The sequence below is a fragment of the Lipomyces tetrasporus genome (genome assembly GCF_029532465.1).
Source record: "Lipomyces tetrasporus strain NRRL Y-64009 chromosome Unknown POJ06scaffold_8, whole genome shotgun sequence".
NCBI classification, from domain to species: domain Eukaryota; kingdom Fungi; phylum Ascomycota; class Lipomycetes; order Lipomycetales; family Lipomycetaceae; genus Lipomyces; species Lipomyces tetrasporus.
In genome coordinates, this window is record NW_026611603.1 from 1,096,475 (window position 1) to 1,109,123 (window position 12,649).

The 12,649-nt window shown below is 48.6% G+C and overlaps 4 protein-coding genes across 4 annotated transcripts; 3 read left to right on the forward strand and 1 right to left on the reverse strand.

The window, feature by feature from the left end:
- Nucleotides 1-66: 66 nt before the first annotated feature.
- Nucleotides 67-1,625, forward strand: POJ06DRAFT_277308 (uncharacterized protein; the record flags this gene model as incomplete). The annotated part of the gene is made up of 2 exons (XM_056189710.1): nt 67-563; nt 616-1,625. Exons 1-2 carry the CDS (start codon nt 167-169, stop codon nt 1,623-1,625), a joined length of 1,407 nt encoding a protein of 468 aa, XP_056042368.1. The 5' UTR covers nt 67-166.
- A 4,193-nt stretch (nt 1,626-5,818) lies between these two features.
- Nucleotides 5,819-6,592, forward strand: POJ06DRAFT_258341 (uncharacterized protein; the record flags this gene model as incomplete). Its single annotated transcript, XM_056188260.1, has 1 exon — nt 5,819-6,592. A coding segment is annotated over exon 1 (443 nt), but the record flags the coding sequence as incomplete, so codon positions are not given.
- A 590-nt stretch (nt 6,593-7,182) lies between these two features.
- Nucleotides 7,183-8,860, reverse strand: POJ06DRAFT_292581 (uncharacterized protein). The gene is made up of 3 exons (XM_056190400.1): nt 8,566-8,860; nt 8,082-8,505; nt 7,183-8,027 (listed from the first exon to the last, which is right to left on the reverse strand). Exons 1-3 carry the CDS (start codon nt 8,696-8,698, stop codon nt 7,337-7,339), a joined length of 1,248 nt encoding a protein of 415 aa, XP_056042370.1. The 5' UTR covers nt 8,699-8,860; the 3' UTR covers nt 7,183-7,336.
- Nucleotides 8,861-9,342: 482 nt separating this feature from the next.
- On the forward strand, nt 9,343-10,801 carry POJ06DRAFT_213257 (putative short-chain dehydrogenase reductase family protein-2; the record flags this gene model as incomplete). Its single annotated transcript, XM_056185479.1, has 2 exons — nt 9,343-10,262; nt 10,341-10,801. The coding sequence occupies 2 exons, from the start codon at nt 9,343-9,345 to the stop codon at nt 10,471-10,473; spliced, it is 1,053 nt and encodes a 350-aa protein (XP_056042371.1). The 3' UTR covers nt 10,474-10,801.
- Nucleotides 10,802-12,649: the final 1,848 nt, after the last annotated feature.

Here is a 12,649-nt window from a genome sequence, read left to right on the forward strand (position 1 = left end):
CCCACATAGAAAACGCCGAACGTGCAGGGTAAACGCCGAACTTGCCTTTTACCGACGTAGTATCTTCGCCTTGAGAGTTTATTGCAACATCGTGATTTATAAACATTCTCTTTTCAATCTCACATTATTTTTCTTCGATCCATATTTCTCCACATTCGTATCAAATATGGATTACCTCAGGACTCAACCTGCGCCATCGGCTTCGGCGTCGGCGTCAGGAGTGTCTTCAGGTGCCGAATCCCACAACGCCCCCGGCAAGACTCGTTCGGCCTGTAATCGATGCCACTCACAGAAACTTCGGTGTGTTAGAAATATAGGACAGGTCAGTTGTGAACGATGTCTCAGGCTGCGCACATCCTGTCGATTCGGTCCTCGCGCACCTCGAGCCTCTCTGAAGTCTCCACAACGCGCTGCAGCTGCCCAGGCTGAGTGGCAGATACCGCTCTCCGGGTCTGCATCCATACCCACGCCGAACCTACATGCAGATGCAATGATTGCCGGTGTAAGTGACAGCGAGTGGCTTTTTTCTCCAAGTGCAGACACAGATATCTCCGAAGGACGAGGTTAGTCTTCCCATTCATATCTCAGCCAGTTGAAGTAACATGCCACTGGTAGCAAATATGCCTCCAGATCTTTGCTATCCTATACAAGATTATTCTGATATGCAAGATTTATGCTGGTCCGGCGTTTTCAGTGACTCCAGGAATGTGAACCAGTTGAACCAAGGTGGCTCTGCCGATTTAGATCTCACACGTATCAACAAAAATATTATAAGCCAGGCCAATAGTCTTCCTTCACCTGGCACACCCGATTTTCAGATGAGAACTGAGAATGACCGCTTAGGAACCCCTCCTCCGTCTGCTGTTCGGGACTTGGCAAACCTCAACGTCGCGCTCTACGAATGCGCTACGCAACTCCCATGCATGCACAAAGCAGGTGTGGATTCTCCAAGCAATTGTTCAGGCGGCTCACGGAAAATGGCGCTCTTCGCTATAGATGACCTCTTCCGTCTTACCGGCGAGTTCATCAATGTTGTGAAATGCCTCTCTCCTACGATGTGCGAAACGGGTCCTACTTTATCCTCAATGGACCCAGAGCAACTAGGCACTCAACCGATACTGTCTCTCATCTCAACTAACCAACAACTCTCCCAGAGAAGCACCCAGACAGACGTAGGACCGCCATCCAGATCCTTCTCACACCTAGACGAAGCCACAATGCACATGGTCATCTCCTGCCACTGCCGTCTAATTGAGATCTACGTGGCCCTCTTCCACATGATGCAAGCCTGCGTTGAATACTCGCTCGCGCCGCGGCTAGGCAAGGACTGGGCCATCGTGCTCCCACGGCTGCAGTTCGGGTCCCTGGCCTCTGCGGAGGTGCTCGTGGATGTCAACACGCCGGTGCAGCCGGCGACGTCGTCGATGTACATGGTCATGATCACGATGCTGTCGTCGCAGCTGTGGGAGCAGCTGGCGGATGTGATGAGGGTGGGCGGCGATGGGAGGCCGTGTGCGTTACCGGAGAAGACGTGGGATACGGTGATGGGTAGGACGGAGAGTATGGAGCGAACTATTGAGGGGATGAGGCATACGCTGCAGCGGTACGCTGTTGCGGCGAAGTGATCGTGCTAAGATGAGAGTTTTTGAGATCGCGGGGGTTCACACGCAGATATTGGACGCTCTGCTAAGGGCTTACCGACCTGGTACTCTCGCTGAAGTGTGAGCAGGCCTTGCCGCCCAAACCTCCCTGTGGGACATCATTCGGAGCTCTGAGACCGACTCAGATTGCAATTCTTTCAGCATCCTCTCTGAGGACTACTGCAATAAGGAAGTCCGAAGACGCAAATCCATGCGGCAAGAGAACCCCTCAGGCGTAGAATTAAGTCTAGAAGTACAGTACGATGTACCTCTATGAAAACGCCACACCATCATCCAAAACCGCTGCTGCGGAGCGACAAGAATGTCCAAAGCAGCAACTTCTGAACGAATTGTGGGATGGGACGAGAAATGGCCTTGTCCGATGATCTTTAATATGTTGCTGCGCGGCAAAAACAGGTTGATCACCCGAAGGAGAGGAGGGTGAGGGGAGGCGGATTCCCACGCTCAAGCGCTCAGCAGAATCCATCTGTTCCTGAAACGCTTCTTTTCCTAGGCGCCTGTAATACAAGTTGACCGTGTCACGGGATGGGGTGGGCCAACATGTAGACAAAGGCGCTTTTGCCGTCCTTTGGAGATCTCTCCAGAGACTTTGGCGAGCCCCACTAACAACGTAAACCTAAGCCTAGCTGGATCAGGCTCGGGACCCCATGGTGACCCCAAGCCGGTCTGATGCCAAGCGGCCAAGCTTCTTTCATCCCACGACGGGAGCAACGAGATTGATTTACTCAGGGCGACCTTAGACATCAGGGTTAGGGTCATGTCGAAACCACAGACCGAACTGGTTTTTGAAACAGGCTTCCGGTCCCGACCGGTCGCAAACCGGTATTTGGTCCCGAGCCCTAACGGTAGTGCCAAGCCCCTGCGGCTGATCACACACCCCTGAGACCGCACGGATACCACCACGTCGGGACTTTGGCAGACGCCCATGTTGTTGTTGTCCTCCCACACAATTGAGGTCGAGGCGACGGCAGTCGACTGCATCGCTCTTTCAAGTACCAAAGACCTTTCCATCAAAGATACCAGTGCCAGCCTGCTATGGTTCAGCGGCAAAAGCCTTATTTGTATTCATTGTATCGTTCTAAGAAGCGCGGAGTTGTTTGGGCCATAGCTACAAAGGCAAAGGTTTGTGTATGTGCGTACCAAAACGTCAACGCATGCTATAACTAGACGGCGTGTGCGGTGTAGTGTGCGCGGCTTAGATGCGGGGGTTGATGACCGATGACAAGTATACTCTCAAGTATATAAGCAGACAGTTAAATCGCTTGAGACTGGTAAGACAACTAGGATCTCACCAACCTTTTCTATTGTTAACTCCAATGCCTTCATTATTTACGTCAGAAAGGAACCAGGGCCAAGACGACCAAAGTGTAACTGTGACATTAGGATTGCATTGGAACAGAGAAAATTAGCGCAAAATAAACTCCCGATATCTTTGCTCTGCCGTTGTCTGCATGGAGGTTCTGAGTATACGCACATATAAATTTGCTTCAAAGAAAAGACTACCGTCCGGAATATTGGCGGCTTCCAAGTCCTCATCTGGAACGAAATTACTCATTTTCAGGCCAATAGACTGTGGGAGACGGTTAGAAAACCATGCGTTTTTGAATCAGCTGCTAAATCAAAAATATGGGCACGTGTGACCAGGAATTCAATAATAACGCTACTCACGTATCTGGTAGGCTGTCTCTTGTTGGCTCACCGCACTTCAATGAATGCTTTGGTCAAGTCTCCAACCCACTTGTGACCGCTGTATTCGATTTGACCATAGTAGATTTGCGATCTATCCCTTTCCGCACTTTCAGCCACACACCGAGCCATTGCCTCCATTTCTAAATTGACGTCTGTGACCCACTAATACCAGGTATCAGGGTTTCGAAACCGTGGCCATTCTTCAATACATACCAGTATGCAGACCTTAACATGTTACCCTTCGATCCACAGGTACTTGTCCCAACAAAGAGCAGTATAGTCCTCACTGTATCCGATCTCAATAGCGATCATGACTTATACTTGATTGTTCCGTCTGCCTGCTTCTTGCTCCTGGCTTAGCTGCCATATGAGCCCACGGTCGTAGTAGATCCAAAATTGGCAATACTCTGAATTAGGTTGGCATAGAGAGACATTCCTCAGAACCAATTAAGATCCTGCGCCCGAGCTCAAGAGCTGGATCTTCGCGTGGGACAGCGATAGGGCTGTTGGCGATATTTACGAGACTTCCAGTTAGACGATTGCCGATTGACGATATCGGCAAAGGGTCTGACGATATCGTCAAATCGGCAATATTCTGATACATTGAATTCTTAGGTTTCTTGTGGTCAGCGTGCAGTGTGGGGATCCATTCCATCCATTCTACGGAGGGGTTCCGTGGAATGGAAGTGGACGCTAAGGGGCAATTTCGCAATGGAATGGATCCACGGAGGGTATCAGTGGAGTGGATGGACAGTGGAATGGAGGAATGGATACATTCAAGCTCACTATCTAGTATCTACACCTCGATAACCTCGTTAGCCCGTTGAAACCCACTCTCCTCCCTCCTGACCACCCGTCAACTCCTTCTATTCCTTCAGCGACCTCTCATGCGACTCTGGCATCCGTAGAAGGTGGTCGTTACTTTGAATAAGACTAGCCTTTTGCCAAGAGCGCAGAATCTGCACAATACCTATTGTATTGGCCTCCAGACGATTGCGCGAAGGGTCTAACATTCCACCGCAAGAGGAGAACAATCTCTTGACATCTGCGCTCATGGCTGGAACGGAGAGAACGTCAAGGGCCATTCGAGCTAACCGGGGATAAAGGCTTCGTTTCTCGTGCCAATATGATAACGGATCAACAACATCCTGGTCCGAGTCCAGGTGCAAACGTTGCCACTCCTCGTACTCGTCTATTGTAGGGTACACCTGTTGAGAAAGCAGTAGTGTCTGGCGACTTTCTTCACGATTTTTGTTAAATTTCATATGGAAGACCTTCCGCCGTTTGACATCTAACGGCAAGCTGTGTACAGAAGAGATGCTAAGATGCCTGTATTCTGAGTCCCATAATTCCTGAACGAGTTTCTTTGCTTTATCAATCCACGAAGTTTCACTGGCCCACCAATTCTCGAAGTATGGCCATCGATACGCAGGATGAAGGGCAACAGCAGCATAATAAACAGACGTCTCATCTAACTTTAAGGTAACTGAAGGCGCATTTTCAGTCGTCTCGCTGTCAGATTTGTATGTTTCTGCCATATTGATGCCTTACAGTAAGATTGTTTACTCGTAAAGATACAAGAAGTACTACGTAGACGCGTGCTGGAGCGCGTCCCAGGGGTAGCCCTGCCTTCAAAACCCGAACCCCTAAAATCCTGTCCATTCGTCCATTCATCCATTCCACGCCTATTTTAAATGGATGGATGGATTACGAGCTATGTACACTACAGGCAAGGAACTGAAAAAGACGCCAGTAGCCAAGCGGAGGCATGTTGACACTGTATAACCAGATTGAGACGAAAAATAACTCGTAAATCACCCAGATGGGTCACGGGTCACCATCAAATGCCGGAAAAACAGACTACTGAACACGAAGGCACATTGGAACGCACTCACGCTGCCCTGGGCCCCTACCACTTGAAACCGTCGCGAATCAACATCAGCATTCTTATGGCATCGCCCTTCAACGAATGTCTGTCTGCGGATACATAAGACATCCCTCGCTGTGCTAAACAGCCGCTCTACAGCAACTTCAGAGGCAGGGATCGCCAGATATCCCTGGCTGCTGCTGCCATCTGTGGATACTCGTCCTTGTGTATCCGCCACCATTTACAGAGCCATCTTTGACAAGGGGTGGTCATCAAATAATCTGGTTGTTACTAGTTCTAAGTTCGAGAGCTCGCTACAACGACGGCTTACTGCTTACACGCTGCTTACTGCTTACACGCTCTGTTGATCCGTGTCACACGTTTCTGGATGATGACGAATAAATGAATCTGGATGAGTTAATGATGCCAACGGCACAAGACTTTTCCGTTTTGGTAGGTGAGCCCGAGCCCAATTTCTACGGGCCACTTCCAATTATCGGTGACGATATCGTATCGGCAGACTTCCAGTTAGACGATGCCGATTGACGATATGGAAAAATAGTGCCGATATCGTATCGTCAACAGCCCTATGCCTAGCCGGGTTTAGGGGTGGGTACGATTACGGTACCGTCAACTTTGGAGATTATTCGTAAAGTTAATCGTAAAAATTAAGGTTTAGTCGTAAAGTAATCGTATAGTATAGTTTGAAATCGTATAGTAATCGTATAGTAATCGTCTTCCTAATTAGGAAGGTAGGGTTATAACCCCTGCCGGGAACCCCTTTTTGCCTCTTGTCCTCTGAAATATTATCAACAATTAGAGGAAGTTACTATTCATTACTGCATTGGCGCCTTCGACATGGAGCCTTCTACACGTTCTCGTCGCCAGCTGGCTATAGATTACGTGCTATTGAATGATGGGTACGAAGGAGAGGAGCCTATGGAGAACGTCTCGCTCGCCAGCGGCCTACAGTCACCAATTGAGAGCTCCTTTGAGCTAGGGCCGGAGGATTGTATTAGCCAGATTGTCGATCGACCATTGTCGAGGAACTTGACTGAGGAAGCGCAAGGGATCTCACCAGTCATCACGGACGATGTGATTTCTTCTCAACCTACACGTGGGACTGCGAATCACTGGCTCTGGGAGCAGTTTGAAGTTACAACTCTAAGCCAACAGTGGAAGGCTAAGCGATCCAAAAAGCTTAGGAACGATCAGCTGATAACTTGCAAGCACTGTCGGAATTGGTCTATCAAGGACTCTGCTAGATCGAAATCTACAACTAACATGTCCTATCACAACTGGTTGGAATCGGGGACTATGAGGACACTCACATTACTGGCAGATCAATACGCGAAGGAATCGGACATGTAATTAGGCATTTGTACTTCATTCTTCTTTAAACCTTATTAAGCCTTAGGTCACGTGCCTGACTATACGATTTGTTGCGAGCGACTCAGGTGATTGCTCGTATAGTTAATCGTAAACTTTTACAGCCAATCGTATAGTAATCGTATAGACTATACGATTGCGTGTTACGAGTTGCTCGCAAATCGTACCCACCCCTAGCCGGGTTAAGCCCCGGAAGAGCCCATTCAATGGCGAGCGTCGGTATGAACTTGGTTCGCGGTCCGCTCGTACCATATAGGGTGTGTAAGTTAGCACGCGGTACGAGGCCGGCTGCGCCGCCGGGGCCCGGAAGCCAAGCTGCGGAGAAGATTCCTGTCGAACCGAACGGCTCCAATCTCGTTGGTCGCGACCACGTGACCGCCTTCTGCATGTTAAACCAGTCTGCGCGTCTGCTAAGTGGATGAGTAGTGTCCGCGGTGCAACATAGTTGTCAAATAGAAAAAGGCTCGGAATTCATTGCGCGCCTGCGCCCCCCATAATTTATCCTTCCCTTTTATTCTGTCGCCTGCGTGTACATAGAACTTCATTTCTTAGCTGGATTTAAATTGATACCTATTGTGCGCTGACTGTTAGACTTGTAACCCCTAGCTTTCGCGACGGACTGCGTCTTAGCCATATTTCGCTCTAGGCCAGAAAGTCTACAAACATTAAGAGACGAGCACTGAATCTTGTCCTTAATGTATATTCTATCCCGGCGGCTGCTTAGATATCATTACACACGATACTCAGAAACAGTAAAAGGCCCAATCCGGGACTTCAACGCAGCAAAAGCTCTCCTTCCGATGTCATCATGAAAAGCGTCAATCCACATAACTTCCTTCAAATATCTGCGTGTCTCGTTCCAAGACAACCCACCTGTCGCGATTGCCTTCCAAATTGCGCATGTATATCGTTCGTCTACATTATCAGTGGAGATTAGGCAGACTAAGATCAACCAAATATCTATCGCCCTATGTAGGTCTGGAGTTGAAGCTTTAGTGGTGGCGTATGAAAGTTGGAGCTTGTTGGCCAGAGTCTTGCAGTAGTGTTGCTCGTACAAATCCGGCAGCCGAAACGTTGTTGCGAGGAAGGCCATCGTTCCTAGACGAAGGCACTCAGACAGTTGGTTTTCGAGCCGGCCCTCGAGTTCTATGAGACTAGAATGCACAAATCCCAGACACTCTCGGATAAACATTCCATCAATCGGGGTCTGATTGTGATAATGCTTGTTAAAGAGTATCGTGGTATACTGGAGATTGTGGAACACGGTCGCTACATTTGAATCGACGAGCCCATCGACGCAAAACATGCCTTGTAAATGATAAAGATTCGTAACTTCAGCTGGGAAGACGGGTTCTTTCCAGATGGAGCTGTTGTAGATCGGTGTCCAGAGTTTGGTGACAAGAAAACTTGAAAAATTCAGGCTGCACTAGATCAGTATCCTCGCTAGAGATGGCTAGTGCACAGGTAACCCATACCGATCTATCGAGAGTTGTATTAAGGGATTATAGTTAACGGCCCCGAATCCGCCACGTAGGCGTATTATCTCCGAGAGGCCCGCCGCATGCATTTTGGCAGCATTGTAGTCGCCGAAGAGAATGGCGATCGAAGCCAGAATGCCAACGACGTAGAGGATCATGTCGTGTCTGTGCGCATCCGTATCAGAGAGTCGCTTGTTCAGAATGGGTAAAGTGCGTCGGAGATGGCGGCATGTGGTGTTTGATAGCGGTCGTCGTAATATCAGGTCGTTAGAAGCGGAGGTTAATAGTAAGATGGCGCAGAAACACAGCTGTTCAGAAACGAGCCATTGAAAACACCAAAATGGCTCCTGGCCAAAGTCAACCAAGATATCGAAAAGCTTGAATGGAAACAGTAGATCTCTGATCGGATTGCGGATGAAGTCTAAGAGTAAACATCTCCGCTTAGTAGCCTAAGTACAACAGTTTTGAGGGCTTTACGTACATTGATGCATTAACTCCTGAGAGGGCATATCCAACACCTCTGGGAACTGGAAAAGCGCCCAGTCTGATGGCGGCGGCGGCGGTACCGTACCTTGTTCATCGGAGGCCTGCCTTCGCCGTTCTCCCGCGGACATCTCTGAGGCAGACACATCTCGGTCTTCAGGAGGGATTGGCTGTGGCCCGGACTACTCTTTTGGTCATGCTTCTCGAATTTGCGCGAATACCCAGCTGCAACTCGAGCAGCTTCGCGCCTAGAGCGACGGGAATCTGGCTGCTTATTTTTCTGTCGCATGCAGTGCCGTCGTATGAGCTGCCGCTCGGGGGATCGGATCCTGGCGGAACCATCGGTTAACACAAAGACAAGCTGCTGTGGCATCACAATAATCTCGTTTTGGAAGTCAATCTGGTCTGGCCGGTGAGCAAGCGAGAGAAATTGAAAGAATTCCCAACAACGAGTCTACCGGTACATATAATTACTAGGTGCCTCGAAGGTTTAACACTAAAGTCTGACACGGGTGGCCGAAAATAAAGTGAGGCGACCACATCGTTTTCCACATCGGGACATAGGCGGCCCCACCTAAGCCTTTCCTTGGCCGGCAATCCCCGTGTCCTTCAATAAATGGCATCAATGATATACTCAGCGGCCGATACGGTATATAATAGAGCGTACTGCCTTCATGTAGACATCAAACAATTCTTTCAACGCAACTCCATTCAATTTGAATTCCTTTTTTAAGTCACTGCACTCAAAGTTGACATTCCAAACATTAGGCGTCCGATGGCTGCTCCTGTGGGCTCTATTTCTCTACCACCAGGCAAGGATACCTTCCTCAAAATCTTCATTAAACATCAGATACGACCGAATCCCAAACCACCTCTTGAATCGAACTCGGTCACGCAGCAAACTGCCGTTATAACAGGCGGTAACACCGGGATTGGTCTAGAATGTGGGCGACTCCTGCTATCACTTCAACTCTCCCACCTTATTCTCGCTGTACGGTCTCTTAAGAAAGGGGAAGAAGCTGCAGCTCCCTTGCGCAAACTGTATCCGGAAGCCAAGGTCGATGTATGGCACCTAGATCTGAGTTCTTATGAATCGATACGAGGATTTGCTCGGAAATGCGCAGCCCTCTCCCGTTTGGATATCGCTATACTTAGCGCGGGCATTATGAACATGGCATTCGATATCAGCTTGTCCACCGGACACGAGGAAACGTTCCAGGTCAACTACCTATCCACAGCACTGCTAGCCTTGCTCCTGCTCCCATCATTGAAGAATAACCCATCCGGCACTCCAGGTCGACTCACGTTGGTGGCTTCCGGCGCAGCTCTGATTGCCGAATTGTCCGAACTGAACGAAGTGCCATTAATTCACTCCCTTGATAAACAAGAAGGATGGAACGCTTCTGCAGCCAAAAAGAGATACGACACGACCAAGGCTATGGTATTAATGCTTACGTTAAAGCTGAGCAAGATCACAAAGGCGGAAAATACAGTGATCAATGTCGTTGATCCGACCTTCACTCCAGGTACCGGCTTTTTTCGCAATCTTCCTTTCCTTATGAGGGTGTTCGCCTGGCCGCTCGCGACGCTGTTGGGTACCTCTGTGAACAATGCAGCATGGAGATATATAGATGCGGCCGTGGCTAGAGGCGAGGAAAGTCACGGGAGCTTTTTAAGTGATTGGGAAATCCATCCGTATGTCTCATATCTTTAAATTTCCCCCAACTCTAAACTTTTGATGATAGCGAAGCTTATTTACGCTAACTTGGCTAGATTCCATGCTTTTATGTACACCGAGCAGGGCAACAGATTCATGGACCGCCTTTGGAATGAGACTCTTAAAGAGCTGGATTGTCCTGAGGTGCGCGAGGTGTTGGAATCGTTACGTGAAGAACCTGCGGTGTAGTGAGAATCTCTTCTTGTCCAAAAAGCCGGACACCACTAGACATTAATGTTCAAAATATTGTATTTATACGATGATATGTATTCGAGACTCCAATGCCCTGAAATGCTTGATCAGATTTTGATGCAGCGGTTATGGGGGTGAATAAAGATGTATTATGAATGAATCCCCTCGGACCCCTCCCAAGTCCACAACAGCCGCAATGTCATTTCTCATCAATACTGTCTTATTTGTCCCCTTTATTACAGTTTGCAATGATCATAGTCACACGTCATACTTCATAATCAAGCCCAACAGAAAAGTACCATTGTCTGCTCTTTCAAATAGTTTGGTCAATTATGTGTGGAAATGTGTAGAACACTAGCCTACGATCGTAGATTGTGGAATATTCTAGCAATGTGTAACGATGACGCAATTGGGTATTCATGGAATGTCTGGAAGATTCCAATTGTATGTCTAGAACGTTCCAGAAGACAAGGTCCCAAGTATATATAGAGGTCATCTTGTAGTTTAATAGTGTCAGTTTGTGTGTGCTTTAATATAGTCATATATTTCAACAAATTAGACCATACGTGATAACTGCTATGTCGCACATTTTCTCTTCTCTGGATTAGACCTGTTGCCCGTGACAAGCTGATCGGCCCTACCAAGTGCGATGCCTAATAAATCGCCTCTGACACTAGATTTGTAAAGGGGGCAAACCTTTATTATCTACAAAAATAGACATGTACAGAAAGGATTCGTTAAGAAAAGAAAAAGAAGGAAAGAAAGGACAAAAGAGAACGGAACACGATATATAACCCCTCCCGGTATACCGGGGACCAGAAGCCAAACTGCTTATCGGGCGCAACCCTCCCTTATCAGGCGCTGCCCCCCAATCAGAGGGAGCGCGGGCGAAGCCGTTTATCGGGCTCAGCCCGTGACAGGACCTCCGACAAAATACGGGGAACCCTGTGAGAGTTCACTGGTCAGGAACCCTAAATACTATATGGACCTGAAAGCTTGAGGCTTATGTTGATATATTTTAGAATATCAACTATGCCGGAGAGTGAGTATTAAACCTTCGTTATATACACTTCTCGGCGTCTAACTTGCAACAAAGACTTCTAGCCTCGGACTAAGCCGGGCGCACGAAACAAACAAGCAAACAAGCAAATCACTATTCATGTACATTGGCATCAGCCAAAGAACCAAAACGAAAGAACGTCAACTCATGACGTAATATCGGAAGCAGACACGGAGAAAAGATTTTGCAGTCGTGACGTCAGGGGCGCCGTCTATTACGTCATCCGTTCGTAATTTCATACCAGGTCCTCAGGAACAAACCCTTTCTCTCAACGCCGCGAAGGAATAGTCGCACTCCGCTCGTGTTTGCCTTTTGGCGTATCCCCAGACTCGCTCGATAAATTGTATTCGCAATGAAACTTCGGATACATGGAGAACAAATGCCCATGCGATCGAACAGCAATCTCGAGCCGCGATGGCTGCGACAGTAAGTGCGTAGCACAGCATTGCTGTAACGGGATGACTCGAGAGCACGAACTCGAGGAGGGACGGACTGGACTAGAAGGCAAACTTGAATAAACAAATTTATTACAAGAATACAAGACTTCGTGCTTGACCTGACAGCGAGGACAAATCCCTCCTTTTATGCTCTGTCAGGCGTCTACTAACCTATGTACACGTAGAACACACGCAAAAGCACGCAAACCCAAAGACAACAAACGCGCAACGCAAGCAAGAGACCAACAAAACCAAGACAACGACGTACGAGCAAGAGACCAACAAAGAACACACCACCCGACGAGGGGCACCAACCAACAACTCAACCCCCCAACACGATCTCCCTCGCCGCTCCCCCGCACGCCGCACGCCGCACGCCGCACGCCGCACGCCGCACACCGCAAGCGCGGCGCTGTCCATTACATCCCTCCTCTTCTCCCGTCTAACCACCTAACAACTGATTCCACTCCTTGAGCGATTTCCTATGCGACTCGGGCAGCTGTAGAAGGTGCTCGTTACATTGAATAAGACCCGCCTTTTGCCAAGAGCGCTGAGTCTGCACAATACCTATTGTATTGGCCTGTAAGGGTTGACGGGAATTGCACTATATGTTACGTGGAGCTGGATGGCTTGTAACGATATATTTTAGAATATTATCAATGAGGACTCGGACGGG